Raw genomic sequence first — 13,148 nt, 5'->3', positions numbered from 1 at the left:
GGGGCCAGGACTAGAAGGCAGGAGGGGACAGAAAAGCTGCTAAGAGGGAACCCAAGGTCAAGAAGGGAGTGCTGACATGTTGTGCAGTTGTTAACCAACGTCATAAAACAACATGTGTACTAACTGCTTAACGAGAAAATAGTTTCTTCTGTAAACCTTCACCTAAAGTACAATAAAAAAGAATTTTTAAATAAAATATAGTGAGCTCTTCAGAGACAAAAACATAAAGCAGAAGGTGGGATATTACAGAAAAAATCTCTGTTGAATTTTAAACAAAATCAACGCTAATGTTCCTCCAACTCTGTTGTTAGTTGCCATCATGTTGATTTCGTCTCATGGCAACCCCAAGTTTGCAGAGTTCCAAGCAACACTACTAAAACAACTGGCAGTGAGGCACTATGAGTGAGTTAAAATATAAAACTATATTACTTAAGGAGCCCTAACAGCATAGCTGTTAAGAGCTCGGCTATTAACCAAAAGGTAGGCAGTTTGAATCCACCAACCGCTCCTTGCAAACACTGTTGGGCAGCTCTACTCTGTCCTACAGGGTCATTACGAGTTGGAATTGACTTGATGGCAATGGGTTTGGTTTGTTTTTTAATTACTTAACCATAATTAATGAGGGAATTAACGACTTCTATTACATGACACATCTTGGGTGAAGTTCAACCAGAATCCTCCTTAGAAGCATGGATGGCAAGACTACGTCTCACATACTTTGGGCATGTTATAAGGAGGGATCAGTCCCTAGAGAAGGACATTATGCTTGGTAAAGTAGATGGTCAGGGAAAAAGAAGAAGACCCTCAACGAGATGGACTGACACAGTGGCTACAACAATGGGCTCAATCACAACAAAAACTGTGAGGATGGCTCAGGACTGGGCAGTGTTTCGTTCTGTTGCACACAGGGTCGCTATGAGCCAGAATCAATTCAACAGCACCTAGCAACAAATAACATTACATGATAGTAATAAACAAAAAACCAAACCCGTTGCCATCTGTCTTGGTCATCTAGTGCTGCTATAACAGAAATATCACAAGTAGATGGCTTTAACAAGCAGAAATTTATTCTTTCACAGTCCAGGAGGCTAGAAACCCGAACTTAGTTTGCCAGCTTCAGGGGAAGGCTTTCTCTCTTTGCTGGCTCTGTGGAAAGGTCCTTGTCATCAATCTTCCCTGGCTGAGGAGCTTCTCAGCACAGAGACCCGAGGTCCAAAGGACGAGCTATTCTCCTGGCTCTTGTTTGTTGGTGGTCTGAGGTCCTCCTATATCTCAACTGACTTTTCTCTTTTATATCTCAGAGACTGATTTAAGACACAAACTAATCTTGTAGATTGAGTCTTGCCTCATTAACATAACTGTCTCTAATCCTGTCTCATTACCATCACAGAGGCAGAATTTACAGCACAAGGGAAAATCACATCAGATGACAAAATGATGGACAATCACAAAGTACTGGGAATCGTGGCCTAGCCAAGTTGACACACATTTCAGGGTGACACAATTCAATCCATAACACTATCGAATCAATTCCAACTCATAGCAACACTATAGGACAGAGTAGAACTGCCCCATAGGGTTTCCAAGGAGCAGCTGGTGGATTCAAACTGCTGACCTTTTGGTTACCAGCCTGAGCTCTTAACCACTGTGCCACCAGGGCTCTGTGACACTAATAAAACAACAAAATTTAAAAGCCCTGTACCAAAGTCTACATTAAAATACAGGACCTAGAAAATCTGAAAAAAAAAAAAAAAAAAGAGATTTCTTTTAATTACCCTGAAGTGGATAGCTACTTCATTTATCACTAACAATAGCTTCAATTGCACTACCACTCTATGGTGGACGAAGGCAAGAGACTTCTCAAACAAAATTTAAGAAGATCTTCTTAAAGGACAAAGCATATTCAGGGAAGGGAAAGAAACAAACAGGAAAGAAATGTTAGCCATGGTAGGCCACCCATCCAAAGGTGCAGTTTCTCTGGCAAAGTCCACATTTATTTTATTCTAAGAAGAGAAAATTGTAGCAAAAAATAAAAATAAAATGTGAAGAGCCATAGGCCCCGGCAAAGTATAATCTATTAACAACACCTAAGATTCGAATAGAAAATACATGTGGAGAAACATCAAATGCTGAAATTATTTTACTGACAGACAATAAACCAAAATAAAATGAGAAGCCTATAGATGTTACATAACTAACTGGGTTTTTCATTGTTACTCACTGCCTTCGATTTGATTCCAACTCATAGTTAGTACAAGTTAATTTAGAAAGTCAGCTAACATTTAGTTGGATACAATAAGTAGTAATGTCTTTTAGTCTCTTATCTAAAGTTTTCTTTTCTTACAGCTCCCTATGGTTCAAACTTGCTGAATCTGAATCAAAGTAAGTATATTCTTTCTATCAAAAATAGTAGGGCCTGGCACCTTAACTTTAAAACAAATAAGAAGAAAATGTGATGAAGTGGAATATTACTTGAGTGTTAGGACTTTCTTGTATGTATTAAAGATCCAATTTCATCCATTGAGTTGTTTTACTTTTCATTTTAAAACTGCTCTACTGAATTATCTGTTTTAGCTTTATGGGAGCCTTTATTAATTCATTTAAAAAGGAACATTATTTTAGAAACAAGAAAGATTACAGAAGTGTCTGCAAACATGCTAAAGACCTTAACTATCTGCCTTTCCCAAAATTCTCTTTAAAAATAATATCCACTGAGATACTTTTCACATCTAATTGCTAATGAAAGCAGTACATCTCCTGGACAATTGTTACGTTTGTGTCTTGTGAGCGTTGTGAATCTTACAAATAAGATAGTGTTTCCCTCTTTGTTATGGCAACTAGAAATATCAGAACCGAAACTACAGTTGCCCACTAGTAATTGTGCAGTAATTTAATAGCGTGTACCCCCATCCTATACGAGTTTACACTTCGTGCTAATTTCATTAGCTACTTTTTAAAACTGTTGTCTAACAAAATTCTTAAACTATCCTCAAATCCTTTTTTTGAACAAATCAGAGAGTAAACGAACATCAGCAAAAATAACTAATGTCATCTCCTTTAAAGATCATCAAGATCGCAAGGCTATCAAGCTTTAGCCTATATTAGAATCGCCTGCAGGCTTGTTAAAATACAAATTGCCGGCCCCCAGGCCAGAGTCTCTGATTCGGTAGGTCTGAGACGATGCCTGGGAACTTGCACAAGTTCCCAGGTGACATTGATGCTACGTGTCTAAAGATCACAGTTTGAAACTGCTACCTTAAGACAAGGTTACCTATATAGACTAGTTAATGGAAACCCTGGTGGCATAGTGGTTAAGTGCTACGGCTTTTAACCAAAAGGTCGGCAGTCTGAATCCACCAGGCGCTGCTTGGAAACTCTATGGGGCAGTTCTACTCTGTCCTATAGGGTCGCTATGAGTCGGAATCGACTCGATGGCAGTGGGTTTGGATTTTCTTTTTTTAGACTAGTTAATAAGGAGCCCTGATGGCACAATGGTTAAGCACTCAGCTGCCAACCTAAAAGTCAGTGGTTCAAACCCACCCAGCAGTTCCTCAGATGAAAAGACCTGGCAATCTGCTCCCATAAAGATTACAGCTGAGGAAATCCTATGAGGACAGTTCTGCTCTGTCCTATTGGATGGCTAAGAGTTAGAATCAACTCAATGGCTCCCGACAACAAAGCATAAAACACTTTAATGTGCTGTCTTGACTAGAAAACAGTTTATCATGAAGTTTTGGTATCCTACCTCAAAACATCAATAATAAAGAAGTTACATAACTCAATGCTACCAAAGCTTTGCAATAGAACTGTAAAAGACCCGTTGCCATCGAGTTGATTCCGACTCATAGCGACCCTACAGGACAGAATACAACTGCCCAATAGAGTTTCCAAAGAGTGGCTGGTGGATTTGGACTGTCGACTTTTTGGTTAGTAGCTGAGTTCTTAACCGCTAAGCCGCCAGGGTTCTGTGTGTCCTCAAATGCAGTTGATAATATTTAAATTAGTATAAATCTTACTGGGGCACAATCAAGGAAGGTATTAAGAAGAGTCATAAGAATGATGAGTAATTCTATTTGCCTAAAGGAAGAATTCAAAGGAAAAAAAAAATTATCTGTACCAAAATGTTCACTCGACATTATTTATGATCACAAAAGGTGGAAACTATACACACATCAAACAACTGGAGAACAGTCACGGAAAGTACAGTATACTGAGTAAACTGCGTATTACGTGACCATAAAAAAGATAAAAGCGAAGCCTACATACATACACGAAAAAGCAAAAACAAGGCATTAAGTGAAAAAAGCAGAATTGATCACAACCATAAGGAGCCCTGGTGGCACAGTGGCTAAAGAGCTTGGCTGTTAACCAAAAGGTTGGTGGTTGGAACCCACCAGCCGCTTCACAAGAGAAAAATGTGGCAGTTTGCTTCCATAAAGATTTACAGCCTTGGAATCCCTATGGGGCAGTTCTACTCTGTCCTATAGGGTTGCTACGGGTTGGAATTGATTCAACAGTAGTGGCTTTGGTTTGGTTTTGGATCGCAACCATATACGTATATTTAATGATAAAAATCAGAGGTTCGTTCAGTAGACACAATATTTATTTAAAGTGAAGATATTAGATGAGACTCATTTTAACAGATTATTTTAAAGCAGTCTCTGGTCTACAGATTATGATCACCATCAGATTATGATGACATTGTTTATCTTCCCCAAGCTATGTATACTTCACCATTATTCAGTATTTCCTTTCTAGTCACCAAACATAACAATTGTCTACTATTTAGAAGGTGAATCCCCTCCCCTCAAGCTCTGGTAACCACTAATGAACATTAGTGTCTGTATATTTACTTGTTTGGGTCACTTCAGGGTCCTCTTTGAGAGCTTCCAGCCTTTTCACGAGAAGGAGGAAGCTGACCTAAGACTCAGGGCACTCTCGGGAAGCCCAGCACACCCTGGTACTATCTGACAGTCCTCTATAGACCCCTGCACTGATTAGGCCAGGCCCTAGATGCGGCCTCGCTTCCTTCCCCCAGGGACATTGGGCAGAACCCTCTCTTGCTCTGGTTCTGCAGGGTGTCCACCTGCAGGGTGTCCACCTGCAGGGTGGGCTCCTATGAGCCTCGCGGAACCTTGACCTCCATGTGCATGCCCCGAACAAACTGAAAATTATTTTTAATATTTATGAAGTAAATATTTTAAAAAGGATTAAGAGACGTGGCTAAGAAGATTTATTTTAAGTTCCCAGACAGCCCTTCTTTAAAACTATAGTCTGAGGAAGGAAAACTTTATAACCTACTATGTTGGGCAGAGCAGGCAAAATCTCTTGAACCAAATATGGAGAGTGGTAAAAAGGAAGAGAAGTAATAATTAGGAGGAAAAAAAAATGGGATCCAGAGTCTAACAATATCTAAGAAAAATCTGTTCAGAAAAATCACTCCAATCATATAAGAAAAGCATAATTGTTAGAAACTCTGACTTTTAAAATACATAACTTACTGTTTTGATTCATTGTGGCAAACTTCCAAGGTTGGATCATTATAAATAAAGGCAGCCTCTAAGTCGTTGACCCTTACTCGGTATATTCTGCACTGTTTGCTGTTCAACTTGATTCTATTCAAGTTTGCAACTGTGGGAAATATAGTCAGTTCTACAAATCCCTGTAAAGATAAAGAATAACAACTTCATTATATTTAAGACTGGTCTGTTTGGGAACATACTTCCTTGATTCCTACTACTCAGATACTACATTCCAGAAACAGAATCCCAAATAGACACACACAATTGCTCTCCAAGTATCTTAATTTCAGACATGGTTGTCCTGGTGACTAAATGGGGACGATTTACACATACTTTATCATTCTGGTGATTCACGTTCACAATCAATGAAAATTAGGCTTTCTGCTAGAAAAAAGGTACAAGAACTCACTACTCTCTGTTACAAGAATTTCTAGACAGACTGGCACTCAAACACAAAAGGAAAAAAAACAATGACAGAGCAGAAAGAGAACCAAAACTAGGAGGCTGGTGAGTAAAAGAACATCACACATCCCTGGAGCCATAGAGGGTAGATGAACCCCTGAAACTATTGCCCTAAGACAATCTTTAAACCTTAAACCAAAAATACCCCCTGAAGTCTTCTTAAAACCAAAGAATAGTTTAGATTAAGGTCTGCCTTGAGCACTATGCTCTTTTAAGAACTATCTATATGGGATCAAATTGACAACAGGAACTCGAAAGATCACAGGAATCTTAGGGTGCGACGAGTTTATGTTAACGGAGGACGAACAACTCAGAAAAGGAGGGTGAGAATGGTTGCACAACTTGAAAAATGTAATCTGTGTCACTAAACTGTACATGTAGAAACCGTTGAATTGGTATATTTTTGCTGTGTATATTCTAAAAAAAAAAAAAAAAATCTTTTTTTTTTAATATTCTCAACAACAAAATTTTTTTTAAAAAATGGGGCAAAAAGTATACTACCGTAGCTAATAACTATGAGTCTCTGCCTGTGAACGCTAAATCAGGCCATATGAAGTGGCAAAAGATACTCAGGCAAGTAGGTAGTCCTACTGCCTCCAGGGGCAGCAGAAGCTTCACAGTAGTGGGTGATTTCACATCACTCAGTCCATGGCAACGGGTTGGTTGGCTGGTTGTTGGTTAGTTCACAGGAGACCATTACAAGTTAGCTGGGTGATGTGTAATCTATCCAAAGCATGTATCTAAAACGTGAGAGACAGCCAAATGCACCAGCCTCCCAAAACCCTCTTGTGTTGAACCAAATGGTAAAGACAGATAGATGAAACGTGAAATGTATGTCCAGTGATTTTAATATCCTGAGTTGAAAACTGATGAACTCAAACACAAACTATGGGAGGCATGAAATAGCATCTCAGAAGCTGCAAAGTATAGAGGAAAATTTCAGAGGCTGCAATAGAAATAGCCGAGATAAAATTCAGGCAGTACTGAATTATAACAATTAAAATGGCTACTATTTGATGAGCACGACTGTATGCCATATATCATTAGTGACCACAGCAAGAGCAATTTCAGCAGAATGACTGATGTATTGGATGGAGGGCCAAGTAGCCATTTCAGTGAAATAATAAGTGCACAAATCAGATTTTGGAGCCCTGGGGGCACAATGGTTAAGAGCTTGGCTGCTAACCAAAAAGTTGGCAGTTTGAATCCACCAGCCATTCCTTGGAAACCTTATGGGGCAGTTCTACTCTGCCCAGTTGCCCAAATGAGACATAGGAGGCACTTTGTAAATGTCAAATGACACAGGAAAAAGGTATCTAACCAAGACAGTTTAAATTGAAACCATCTGTGCAGATGCTCTCATTGAAGGATGCGTGGCTCTCCTCTTATTTGGGAGTTGGGGTGAAGAGGTTGCAGAATCCCTAGGCTTTTCAGTAGCTGGGTTGAGTGTTACCCAAAAACTTCATGCATATTATTTTAAAGTTTTCCACATTATGGCATAGGGGAAAGATCACGGACTTTGGGGTCATTTAGATGTGGGTCTGAATTTCAATTCTCCATTTATTAATAATATAATGTTCTCAGCCTAATTGTTAACTCATCTGTAGAGCCCTGGTGGCACTGTGGTTAAGAGATCAGCTGCTAATGAAAAGGTTGGCACTTCAAATCCACCAGTAAAAAGTAGTATGTATCTCTTAGAGTTGTGATGATTAGGGATAACTTATGAAGGTATCTAGTATGTTATATAAAATCCTGTAAATGGCCTACAAGTATAATGGAAACTAAGAGCTGTTTCCCCCACTGTAATTTAGGGTAAATGGAAGAATAAGAAGCTTCTAGACAAGGGGGATTCAAGAGAGTTCAATTAAGGCTAGAAGGTGGAAAGGGTTTTTCTGAAAATGTTGGAAGATTCAGGTGAGGTTATTTAGAATGACATGGGGGGGCTCTTCAGCTGTGAAGACGGGGGTAGGGAACAAAGAGCAAGAAGCAAGGAGTAGATATGAATGAGGAGAGGTCAGATGACCTGCGGGGCATGCAGTTATGCCAGTGATGACAGGGATTAGGAGGTTTGTGGAGGCTAAGGGATCTGAACATTTGAGGCAGGTACAGATTAGGGATCTAAGGTATCAGATATCTGATGATATGTGAAATGTACTCCATTCATTACCCTTATTGTTAACCTTAGTTTAGAAAGTCAAATCCTGTTCTTATGTCCCACCCATGAAGCTAACTCTTGGCAGTACTTTCCATAATCTTTTCTTTTTCACAGCCACAGTGTTTACTGAGAAAAGGGATAAAAACTTAGCTAGCATACACAAACAGAAATAGATCTTTAGGGACCATTTCTACATTATTGTTGTTAGGTGCCGTCGAGTCAGTTCTGACTCACAGCAACTCCACAGGACAGAGTAGAAGTGCCTCATAGGTGGCTGGTGGATTAGAGCTACCAACCTTTTGGTTCGTAGCCAAGCTCCTAACCACTGTACCATCAGGGCTCTGACAAATAAGAGGTGCTATATTTTGGTAACAAGATTTTTAAGTCTTTCTGTTGGGATTTATCTGAAGTGACTGTTTTAACCAGGACTTTATAGATACCCCTCTCTCATCCCCCTTACCCCAAAGAGAAAGAACAAATGAAAATGAGTGAACACATATCTTAGAATAAACTGTATTTACCAAACATTTAAACAGTTAATGTATTCATATTCACATATATGAATGCATTAACTGTTATATTTCAGTATATAACATGGTAGTTATATACCAAAATATAACTACCATGTATTTCTATTGTAAACCTCCACTGTTCTTCACTAAAATATTCGGAAACATATTCTATTTAACTCCTGACATTATCTTGGTTCTGCTTGCTTTCAGTTGATCCAAGCCTGTTTTTTTAAATTGGTCATGTAATACAGAAGAATTTTGTTCTTCCTCCCTACAATTGCTCAAAGTTTAGACCTTTAAACACAGAACCTCTATCAACAGTATCTTTGGCTTCTGGTCCTTCTGCTCTCATTTACTAAGATCTGTGCAGATGGTCTAATTGAAGGATGCATGGTTCTCCTCTTATTTGGGAGTTGGGGTGAAGAGGCTGCAGAAATTCTGAGGTTTTTGAGCAGTTGGGCTGAATGTTATCCACAAACTTCCTGTGTATTATTTAAAAGCCTTGTACATTGTGGCATAGTGGAAAGAGCTTGGACTTTGAGGTCATTCAGATGTGTGTTTGAATCTCAATTCTCCACTTATTAATAATGTTTTAGGTGGGAATATGGCTGAATTGTCATCTCCCCCACACTACTGCAATAGCTCAGGGGGTGGAAAACTCTTTTTTTAAAGGGCCAGATAGTATTCACACAATCTCTGTTGCAACTACTCAACTCAGCCATTTTAGCTCCAAAGAAGCCACAATATATAAACAAATGGGCATGGCTATGTTCAAATAAGACTTTATTTACAAAAACAGGCAGGTGGTTGGCCATTACCAACCCCTGCAACAGCTGACAGGACTGTGTATGTCCTGCATTGGGAACACTATTTATCAGAACAAAGGACAAGAGCAGATAATTCAGGGAAAACAGGATGGATGTTCTGCATATTCTTCTTTTGCCCCTCCTGATTTACTCTACACCCTATTCTATGACCCAAAAGCAGCACTAACCCGGTGCTTGTCCTCTGGCTTCCAGTTCGGTTAACCAAGAGAAGGCAACAGGAGGAAACCGACAGCAGATGGAAGGTGAACTTCTTATATTAATTACCCAAGTTTCCTCTCTGCCAGACTGTAGTTAGGCAGCAGCTTCATTCTACCAAAGGCCATTGCTCCTGTAAGGTGACCCTTTGCCATAGTTATAGTAGGTCCCAGCAAAGGTTCTCCTTTGCCATAGTTATAGTAGGTCCCAGCAAAGGTTCTCCTTTTGTTCCTCCAGGCCTAGAAGTGGAAACAGTTCCTCACTGTTGCTAGCCCAGGATGCTTCTCCATCTCTTGCTGGTTTCTCCTAACCCTGTTTATTCTACGTAGGCCCTTCATTAATTCCCTCAGTTAACTGGTATTAGTGTGCCATTTGTTTCCTGCCAGGACCCTGACTGATCCAACCATTTTTCCCAGTGGGAACCTAAAAGCCATCCACAACTCCTTTCTTTCATTCCTGATAAAAGTCCTTTCTGTCTACCATTCCCCCAAGAATGGAGGGGATGGAAGAGGAAATGACAGACAAAAAAGGAGTTGCAGATGACTCTTAGGTCATCCTTGATTGAAAATGGCTGCATCACTGGCTAACTTTACACCCTTAGGACAACTGTCTAACCTCCACTCTTTCAGTTACCTCATTTACAAAAAATAAAATAGAACCTACCTCAGAGGGTTACTGGAAGGATTAAATGAGGTAATACACACACAACCTTGGAAGAGTGTCTTACATGTAGTAAGCATTCAATAAATGCCTGTTACAATCAGTCAATAATATCAACTCCACTTCTTTTCTATTTTCACTAACATTATCATAATTCAGGGATCATCAGCAATAACCTCTTAACTAGGCTCCCTAATTCTCATACCTTTCCTACCCAATTTATCAACACAATGCACCTAAAACTATCCTTCCATGTGATACAAGGTAAAGAATCTGTGAGGAATATTGCAGAAGAATATCCAAAATAAGGAAGTTGGATTAAACGGAACTTTTAGTCTTATAAATCTAAGATTCTGTGATTCTTATGAAAAGGTCACATTTTTTCTACCTATACAGCCCATTCTAAGTAAACATAGGCATTCATGAGTAACAAGTCTGGCAAAGAAGTTGATACCATCACTCGAAAAAAAATCAATTCTGACTATGCTTTTAGTCTATTTAATACAATTCCACCGAGAGAGTACATTAAACATCTGGGTTTTCAAGGATTTTCCTAGAAAGGGCTATATTAACAATCCATACATCTAAACAGAGAGAGTGAAGTTACTAGGTTTCAAACACTTCATCTAAAACTTCACTACAAAGTAATGTCACTTAAACCAATTAGCCAAGAATCAGAAAACAAAACTGGCCTCTTAGTAGCCAAGTTAAATCACTGAGCGCACTAATCATAATCAATTTTTTCATAGGGAAAGTCTCACATTGGGCTTTTTTTTTTTTTTCTCCCCCATGCACAATTCTAAAATGTTCGGTAATACAGACTTTCACCTCCCACAACAGATTAGGAGGAAAAAATTTTATTTGAGAAATAGAAAAAAAGGGAAGGAAAGACTGAGGAGGCAGTCCAGCCTAGTAGAAAGCCCACAGACTTTTGAGTCAGACAAACTTGAATTCTAATTCTTAGTTATTCTTGAAACACAATTATCTGGAAGGATAAAGTTTCTAAGTACTCTAGTCAGTGGGCTTGTTAGTGCTTATAACTGTTGAGAATACACTTACCACAACAGATTTTCTCTGGAAGTTTATGTTGTTGATGCAGACCACCTGATGGGTTGTATATCAGAAACACAAAATAAAGAAACAATAACTTCTATTATTAAATGAAAGCATAATTCTATCCAGGTATCAATAATGGCTATGTCCGAAATAACTCAAAATTACACTTTAATATTTCACTTTAAAACTCCACAAATTGGGACAGCGTGCTTGTTTTAAATCTATCAACAGTAACGGAAGTCGCTTTCTTTTGATAGAAACAGCTTGGCATTTTCAGAAGGTTTGTTAACCTCCAAGCCCATTAAATATGCCAAATAAAGCTGTCATTCAAAACATTTCCACCCTACAAACACCACTTCCATCACAGTGAGTGGATCTGATTTCCCACAAGGTTTCCCAGGCCCACCAAGTCAGTTTGAAGCAATCGCAAAAACTAATTAATGAAAACAAAGCCAGAAAGAGTAAGAGAAGGGAGGTGGGAAAAAAAAAATACTTATAATTTATATGGCCTTGGGCTTTCAAACCCCTTGTCTCCTTTCTTCCTGTTCATTCTGGCGGGCTCTAAACCAGTCGGCGGCATGAAGCGGTCCCAGGAACCTTGGATTCCCCACTTCCCGGGGGGCTGCCTGGCATCACCGGTCTCGGGGACCTCACACTCTTCGCTCTCCCGCGGTCTGAACAGTCACGCCCCGCGGCCGGGGCTCACTCGGCCCTCAGATCCGGCCCTTTCGGATCGGCCGGCGCCTCAAACGCGCTTCCCTAGACTTGGGGCTCCTAATCACTCTGCGATTAACTTCTGTCACTGAGATGCTCCTCTTAGCAACCGCTCAAAGCGACCGTCACCCGACATCTTGCTGTCGCCTCTGACCTCCGACGTCAGCGGAAGTGGGACCGCCGAGGGGCGGGACCCGGAAGCTTCTGAAAGTGGGCGGGGCTTATACGAGTCGGGTGGATATTAGATTTGACTTTTCATACATACACAGACGCTGGGAGGGTATGACTTGTTGACGTTTGGAAAAGCGAGGATACATATTTAGTGCGTGACGTGAGAAGAGCAGGTAGGAGAGGAGACAGCGTTACATCTAGAAGAATTAAGGCCCAGAGAAAGTATATTGAGAAACTTGGACACTGGGTTTGCCAGTAATGATGGGGTCTCCTAAAGCCAGGAGGGTGCCTCTCGTTCCAGGAACAGACATTATAAACCTCCTAAGTTTAAGTCCCAGGGATTTAAACTGTAAAATATGTGATTAGAGCCCAGGCCGTCTAATTGTGAAACTCCAGAGTCCACAGTCATCACTAGGCACTGCTGCCCTCAGAATTAAAAAAAAAAAAAAATTCTAGCACATAATTCACACAAATGCAGGACAAATAGATTTATTGAAAAACAAGATATTTTGAAGCCATTCTGCTTGCATTTCATGTGCAAAACAGTTATAAATTTCAATAAGTTAAATCTTGATTAATTATAGACTATCCATTAACATTTTTTAAACCTTGAACCAGATTTAACCTTGGACTACCCTTCCTTCCTCCCCCTCCCCCCACCCCCCACTGTCCTGGTGATGTAAAACCATTAGCTACGTTAAAAATAATTTGAACACTGGTCTTAACCAAACCATGAAGCATTCTAAAACCAACTAGAAATTATGTGTAGTTTTCTAGTATTACCTGCGCCAGTATTCTCTATTAAACAGATTGTAAACTTAGTATTTTTCACATAGGATTAAGGATCAAACCCATGTTGTCTTTAGCCAAGTCA

The 13,148-nt window shown here is 39.7% G+C and overlaps 1 protein-coding gene across 2 annotated transcripts in view; it reads right to left on the bottom strand.

The window, feature by feature from the left end:
- TAF2 (TATA-box binding protein associated factor 2) overlaps positions 1-12,259 on the bottom strand; it is a 94,018-nt gene extending 81,759 nt beyond the window's left edge. For both annotated transcript variants that reach the window (XM_049853493.1, XM_049853494.1), the window contains exons 1-3: positions 11,887-12,259; positions 11,393-11,447; positions 5,502-5,662 (exon numbers count right to left, since the gene is read on the bottom strand). In XM_049853493.1, the coding sequence (XP_049709450.1) occupies positions 5,502-5,662; positions 11,393-11,447; positions 11,887-11,969 (299 nt within the window). In that variant the 5' untranslated portion in view covers positions 11,970-12,259. The remainder of the gene's footprint in view (positions 1-5,501; positions 5,663-11,392; positions 11,448-11,886) is intronic.
- Between the last annotated feature and the right edge of the window lie 889 nt (positions 12,260-13,148).

Source organism: Elephas maximus, chromosome 15 (genome assembly GCF_024166365.1).
Source record: "Elephas maximus indicus isolate mEleMax1 chromosome 15, mEleMax1 primary haplotype, whole genome shotgun sequence".
Taxonomy (NCBI): Eukaryota; Metazoa; Chordata; class Mammalia; order Proboscidea; family Elephantidae; genus Elephas; species Elephas maximus.
Note: the sequence above shows the minus strand (reverse complement) of the source record. Positions and strands in the feature narration are given on the sequence as shown.